Here is a 7,336-nt window from a genome sequence, read left to right as displayed (position 1 = left end):
GCCCCGCCCCGCTCCGCCGCGCGAGCGAGCGGGCGGGCGGGCGAGCGAGGCGGGCGCGCGCCGAGGCGGAGGCCGGCGCTGAGGCGAGGGGCTCGCGCCGCCCCCCCCCCCCCCCCATCGCCAGTGGCGGCGGCGGCGGGATGGCGGCGGCGGCGGCAACCGGCGCTTTGAGCTCGGGCCCCTCCGCGGGGCCCCCAGCGGGGACCGGCGGATCTTCGTCGTCGGCAGCGGCGGCGGCAGTAGCGACGGCGGCGATGGCGGTAGCCGGCCCCGGTCCTGTCCCGGTCCCTATGAACCTTTTTGCGACGTGGGAGATTGACCGTTCGGCGCCGAGCTGTGTGCCCAGGTAAGACGCGCCGCCACGGGGCCTCGTCCGGCTCCGTTGCGGGGGACTCGGTGAGGCCGGGACCGGGGATGGGGGGCGGGGGGGGGGAGCATCCCTGCCCCGCCGGGCCGGGCCCGGGGCCGCGGCCCCCCCCCTCTCCCGGTGGCCGCTGGGCCTTGCCCCAGCCATAGGCTGGATGCACGGCGAACGGCAACCCCCCATCCTCCGTTCCCCCACCGCGCCGCCCGGTGTGCTTGGGAGCAGCGGCAGCACCGGGGACCGGCGGGGCTGGGTGTGCCAGCACCGGACCACGGCTGCGTTGACTCCATGTTACGGCCTCTGGCTAGTGTCTGCCGTGATGGCCATGGAAGGTCTCAGAGGGACGTTTATCATCGCCGCCATGCTGCTTCCGAAAGCTGCCTCCTTGCCCCTGAAGCGAACGATGGGCTTTACAACCGGTCCCCTGAAGCCAGGTCGTGGCCACCCGGCATCCGTGGGGGTTCCCTGTGTCACCCGCGCTCCAGACCGTAGGTAGCAGCAACAAGGGTTCGCTGTGCTGCCAACTGAACTCACGGCTGTATCTCTGGCAGAGCTGGAAGATGAGCTGAACGGTGTAAATGTCATTGTTGCCTGTGCGGTTAAGGGTATGTCCAGGCTGGATGTGCTTATGGGAAGAATGCCAAGACCTGTCTTGGAGCAAGGAGGTGCTGGATGTGTTATTGAGCTGGGTGTCTTTTGGCCCACTCATCTTATCAGACACTGATCAGGAGGTCTTCTCATGAGAGCTAAGGGACGGATTCAGGAAGTCGCTCTGGGCTGTGGTACGTTGTCTGCAAGTGATGTATTCGAGTGCTGCACAAAAACTGGAGGTGTAAGATTCAGGACAGGAAAAATAGTTGTTCCAGTAGGGCAGGAGAACACCAGCCTTTGTGAAGGGGCTTCAGAAGGTTGATATATTTGTGGGGAGAAACTTGGTGGTTGAGTGGCCAGATGGGTCAGAGTAGAAATGTTCCAAAATACTCTGAGCTTATAGAGAAAGCCTGTGTGATTGTGGTGCCCAAGGAGATTCTGTCCTGAGCAGGCAGCAGGTGGGAAAGAGTTTGCAACATGTGTTTGTGAAAAGCCAGTGTACCTTTTGATGACACATGCTCAGGCTGTTGTGTGGAGCAGGAAACAGTGATCATTCTATAGCTTTAAAGTGACTCGAGGTATTGTTTATTTGTGGGTAGGTTACTCCCAAGCTGGAATTTGGAGAGCAGCACAGCATTACCAGGTTGACTTCCTGCAGAAAGAATAGAAGTTGGAGATACAGAGCACAGAACTTAGTGATGGTGAAGAACATGCATGTACATAGTCTTCACAAATGGAAATGCTGCAAGAGCTAGAGAGAGGAGGAACTGCTTTGGGCAAACCAAAGACAGAATGATTAGGAATAGTGAGACTGAGTTTAGAAATGGGTTACATGGGTGGTGGGATGCCAGTGGATGAGCAAATAAGGTGTGCCCTCAGTTTGAAAGTTGTTTGAAGAACTGCTCTTTGGCCCAGTGAATCCTGGTGCCTCTTCATAAGGACAGTTTCTGTGAACATTGTGTAGATGCCTGTTCTAATGCACAACCATCTTTGTGTGTTGATAGCCGTGGGGGGCAGCCATCTGACACACCAGCTTGGAGGAAACTTCTATAAAAATTAATCTGAAATTTCATCTCTGTAATGTCTTCAAATGCAACGTTTGTTAGGATGGGAAGAAGCTGATGCTTCCTTCAGAGGCCACGGCTCTAACATGGTGTGCTGCTACACCTGTGGAGTCAGCAGGTGTCTGGAGAAGTCCCATCAGGCCACAGTGACCAGCGTGGGACTGGTGCTTCTGTATTTTCTAGTCTTCAGCTAGCCCAAGCTTTCCTGGCTGAGCAGGTCACAGGTGGGCACCTATCAGGCAGGTATTTGTGTTCAGTGAAACTAAAGGGAGATCAAGCCCCAAATCCGAACTGGGTTAATGGTGTATCTGTGCACTGTGCTTCTTTATTGCTCGCCCATGTTCTTCCTCTACTCATCTGCTTGTATAATGTTTTAGTCTTGACATTATGTTCTTCAAGGTAGAAACTGTGCTGTACTGTCCCAGTGCCCAGCACAGGTGGTCTCTGGTCTTACTGTGCTTTGAGGGTGGTAGTGGTGGCAAAATAATATCCATTCAAGGGTAATAATCCTTCTCCCTTGGGCCTCTCCATCTCTTTACACGTGTGTAGTCTCAGTTCTTCCAGCCCTATGCATATCTAGGGAAAGGAGAACTTTGCACTGGTTTTAATGCTATAGAATGTGCTTTCTTTTTCTAGACTCTGTATTGTAAGTCTTTGCTGCCCCTGTGCTCCTTCTTAGGTGTTTCATTTTCTGAAAATGCAGCTCTGGCTGCGGCAGGAGCGGGACTGGGGTAGATCAGCCTTTGTGGGGTTGCTCTGTGTTTGGCTGTTAATGCAGGACAGTTGAGAGGTTGTGTCCAGGCCTTCAGAATTTCAGAGAGGCAGTCTGGGCCAGTAAAAATAGGCACCATGAAGTATAAGCCCCAGTGTACCGAACAGTTCAGTAGTATGACTGTAAGACTTCTGATGCCTTGTAGGAGGATCTTGGATTTCCAAGATGAACTGTTGCCCATAATGGAAGTCTTGCCTGCCGAACCAGGAATGCACCACTGAACTAAGTCCACATTTAGTTTTGGAAGTTGCCTTGCTCCCAGAATGGAAGTATCATCCCTCCTGCTGGCGTCTTTCTCTTTTCAGGGCCGAGTTGATCTACGAACTCTTAATGCCCTTCCTGTGAACTGAGTGAGCATAGCCTAGACCCAGCTGCCTTTGGTTCAAGTGGCTCTTAGGGGAGGCAGAGCTGAATTTTCTGGGCAGTGGGCTATTATGCAGAGAGGCGGAAGGAAGTAAGCACCTGGAAACCAAGCAAAATGCTCTTTGCATCTTCAGTTAGGCTACCCACTGGGACAGGGATTATTGGCTTCCCATTGCGATGCCTTAGAAGGAAAGCAATCCTGGTTGATTCATGCTGCAGGGTATGAAGCATGCTTTTGCTAAAATAGTCAATCAATCAGCCTTAACTTCCACTCATAGTTATCTTAGTAAAAGTCTTCATAGCGGTGTTCTGCAGTGGGAGAAAGTGTCTTTATTGTGATACCATGCAAGTAAGTACCCTTAAGGGTTGTAGCAGGCTTTCACTGTATGGAGACTGCAAGAAATGAACTAGATCTTTGCCACAGTAAAATGTCTGTCTGCATCAAGGTAATGTCTTACAGTGTTTTCATTGTTTTGTATGCTGATCGGGCAGTACATCTGGAAAAAATGTGTGAAAGGACTTTGTGCAAGGTCTTGTTCTTTCCAAGTAGTGTTATTTTTCAACCTCTGTTAATAGGACTGCTCTTCCTTTTTTCCCCTTTAATATCTGAGAGCCTGTAAATGCAAGTTCTTAATTAGGAAACAAGATAAGATTGTGTGATTGTGTTCACTCTTACTCTTTTTCCATGACACAGCTGTTGTGTTCAGCATTATGTGGATGTTGTTTCAGTGATAAGTCATCACGTTTCTAGTTAGAGGTGAGAGATAACGAGTTGTATTTTGGCTAATGAGTCGAGCTCAGATTGCAAAGGCAGTTTCCACCTGTACAAATTATGCTGTGAACGGTGCTGCAAGGATTCAAATACACTGCATTTCGTCCAGGGTACCTCGTATCTCGGTACGATACATGAGCTCAAAAACATTCCAAGTCTTGGTGCCACCCACACAGTGTGCTTGAACACAGTGTCTCCTGCTTTTGATAAGAAAAGCATTGACTTAGGGAAATGCATGTGGTTTGGGCTCACTTTGCGAGATTGTGTATGTGCACCTTCAGGACATTATGTTTCAGAAGATGCTCTGGATTTTCGATCATTAAAACTTCCAAATGTGTGTTTTGGAAAGTTATAGCCTAATGAATGTCTTCTTGGAAGGAGAGAAGTTATTGCAAGTACAACGGAAAATATCCCGTAAGTGCTAGCTGTGGTGATCCTTTGAAGTGCCACGAGGTGAATGTTCTCGTCTCTGCAACCCTGTTGTCCTGTGTGGGCAGACAGTGTCTATTACCTGACACCTCATGGAGAGTAAGGTAAGACTTGCAGCTGGTTGCATGCTTTCTTTTGCCTGAGGTCCGGAAAGCCTTGCAGTGAGCAGTACCTGTCGTACAGTATGGAGGAATCTGCTCTCCTCTGGCACAGCTGCATTCAACTGGATTGGCCGCATCTCACAGCCCCGTGGACTGCTCTGTCAGCTGTGGACTCATGAGTCTGTTTCTTCTCTGCAAGGAGTATTGTGGGTCTGTTCTACAAGCCCTAACAGTTTCCTTTTCTGAAGCTGGTTTGGTGATGAAAAGCCTCTGAACTGGGTGTTCCTTTAAGAAACACTTATTCCAGCTGGAATAACATGTATTTATCTGCCTGAGATGTTCTTGAGTGGTTTCGTGGGTAAATCAGGCATTTTCATGGTAAACTTCCAACCTCAGCAAAATCTGCTCTGTTTGGGTAAGCTACAGAGTTGCACCTCTGGGAATGTTAAATGATTCCAGATTGTTCCTTCAAAAGATACTATGATGCTGTGACAAACCTGAGTAGCTCCAGACGGGGAGCGCTTGGGAGAGGCCAGTTTCTTGTGAGGAAGCAGTCTCTTATAAACTGGTGATATTTGCTGTGTTTGAATTATGATTTCCTTTTAGTACTATATAGAAAACAAAATGTTCTAAACAGCCATCAGATTGCTTATTATTCTTAATATTGTGGGCTTGGCTACAAGCCTGCAACATAATATGCCTGATGTGTTGTTCGCTAGCTGTCGTGCTCTGTGGCTTGTCTGTTGCAGAGGAGCACGTTTGGGATTTCTCTGGCAGTGTTATGTTTCCCTTCTGAGCGTATGATAACTGAGTTGGTGCCTGTTATTCCTTCTTTCTGCTTATTAGTGGAACTCGGGAGAAATGTCCCCTGCCAGTATGATTGATGGGGGGTGTGCTCCTTTCAGAATATTAATAGTGGCTTTCCGAAGGCTTAATTTTATTTGAAGTACCTGCCACGCTGCCTCCTAGCCTTGCTCTCCACTGTTTCATTCATTAGCTAGGCTGTATTAGCTCAGTTGTCTGATGGTTTATAAAAAATGTTGCATTGTTCTTGTCATGCTAGTATGTTATGAGTGCTCATTCCGCTTCCTCTGGCGTATTCAGTTACTTGTGATGGATTACTAACAGCCATGTAGTATGCATATAGTCCACTTTCCTCTGGGGTGGAGAACCCCTGACCTTTATCCTGTCAAAAGAATAAATTGCTGAGCACCAGTATCTTATGGGGTTCCTGCAGCAGATCCATTCTTCAATGAAATCTGTGCCGATGCTTTTGTGTAATTGTTTGCAATGTGGAATGATTCTAGATTGAACGCATGTCTCCACTCAACTTCCGAAGAAGTTATTTCCAAAAAAGAGCCAGAGTTGAGAAACATACTGCATTTTACAGCATGTCAGATGAGCATCTGGGCAAGGCTGTTTTCCAAATACCTCATGTTCTTATCTAGTCCAAGATTTCAGCATCCCAGCTGATGGGGAAGCTGTGCTTCTTCTCTTTTGTTTTGTTTTAACTACCTCAAAGCTGGTGGATACTGTTTTGGGAAATGAGAAGCGACAGTGTCTTACTCCTCTGTGTGGGATGTGGCAGCAGGAACCTGTCTCTGCCTCCCAGGAAGCAGACAGCTTAAGTGATACTGCTCTTGTAGTTAGAAGTCTCTTAGATAAATGAGGCTTTGTTTGGATACTTCAGTATACTCATTGCAGTGGACCAAAGGAGAGATGCAGTATTTCAGGTATCTTAACAATTGCAACTGTGGTTACAGAGACCACTCCCTACTCTGCAGTGTGATTCAGCCTCTGTGCACACAGCCCAAAATTGCACTGTTTTTTTTCTGCAGGCCTGTTGCAATGCCATCTCCTTTATAATTTACTGCCCGCTGTCATCTCTCATGCTCTTTCTGTTTCTCCTGTCTCATGTGGTCTAACCCAGTGAAAGATTCTGTTTAGTAAATAAAACCTCTTGTATTTTGGCTGCTATTCTAGTTTTTCTAGGTTCCCCTTATTTTCCTACTCATGCTGATTTTCATATTTCCACTGTAAATCCTTCTTGTCATGCTTCTTATTCTTCAGTGCGAGCATATATATTAAGTAGCATGAGATCCGAAGCCAGTGCTTGTGGGACAAAAAAATGTCCAGCTTCCATGCCCAGCTGTGTATTTTTAAGTGTTTTTCTGTGGTTATGATAACTAAATTCTCATCAGCATAGGCGGTTTGGGATGATGGCAGAACTCATGTCTTTGGTTCCTTTTTCCAAAACTTAAACACACTAACAATTAGCTGTTGTATTGTTACAATGTAGGAGAGTTAGAATAACAATAACTCCCTTGTAAAGGGTTCTGCTACTCTTTTCCTGTTCTTTAATACCTTTTCTCTACCAGGGGAGAAGATCATGTTCATCCAAAGCCTCTCCTTGATTCTTCTGCTGTTTTTCAGTAACAGTTCAAGTAGTGTCTCTGAATCCATATTATTTAGATCAGGGTTTTTTTAGATTTGCATTATTTATATATTTTTAGAAGACGTCCCTTGTATTTGTTCTGCATTTTCCCCTGTGTTCCTTCAGCTGTCTTCTAGCAGCCCATTTACTTTCCACCTTACCAATACATCCACTTTCTTCTTACTGCTCCTTTCCCTCAAAAGCCCTGCACATGCCTGCTGATAGTTTTGGCATTGTTCTCACATTTTTTGTATGCTTCTGCCTTGCCTTGCACACCTGTAACTGAGTAATCTTTAGATCTGAATCTTAATTTTTCCCTTTTCAAAGTAGTTTGCTTTTTTTTCTCAGAATTTAGAGACTATTCCTTGTGAAGCTGCAATGGCCACATCTTGTTCTTGTATGGCTTGTATTTTTCAGCTGGACTATGTTCTTGATGTGCTTGGGCT

The 7,336-nt window shown here is 47.4% G+C and overlaps 1 protein-coding gene across 2 annotated transcripts in view; it reads left to right on the top strand.

Annotated features, from left to right (window-relative positions):
- LOC142037797 (phosphofurin acidic cluster sorting protein 2-like) overlaps nt 1–7,336 on the top strand; it is a 69,531-nt gene continuing 62,195 nt past the window's right edge. The window contains exon 1 of one of the 2 annotated variants that reach the window (XM_075042360.1): nt 1–346. In XM_075042360.1, the coding sequence (XP_074898461.1) occupies nt 141–346 (206 nt within the window). In that variant the 5' untranslated portion in view covers nt 1–140. The remainder of the gene's footprint in view (nt 347–7,336) is intronic. The other variant, XM_075042361.1, reaches the window with a different exon arrangement.

This window comes from Buteo buteo, chromosome 12 (genome assembly GCF_964188355.1).
Source record: "Buteo buteo chromosome 12, bButBut1.hap1.1, whole genome shotgun sequence".
Lineage (NCBI taxonomy): Eukaryota > Metazoa > Chordata > Aves > Accipitriformes > Accipitridae > Buteo > Buteo buteo.
Note: the sequence above shows the minus strand (reverse complement) of the source record. Positions and strands in the feature narration are given on the sequence as shown.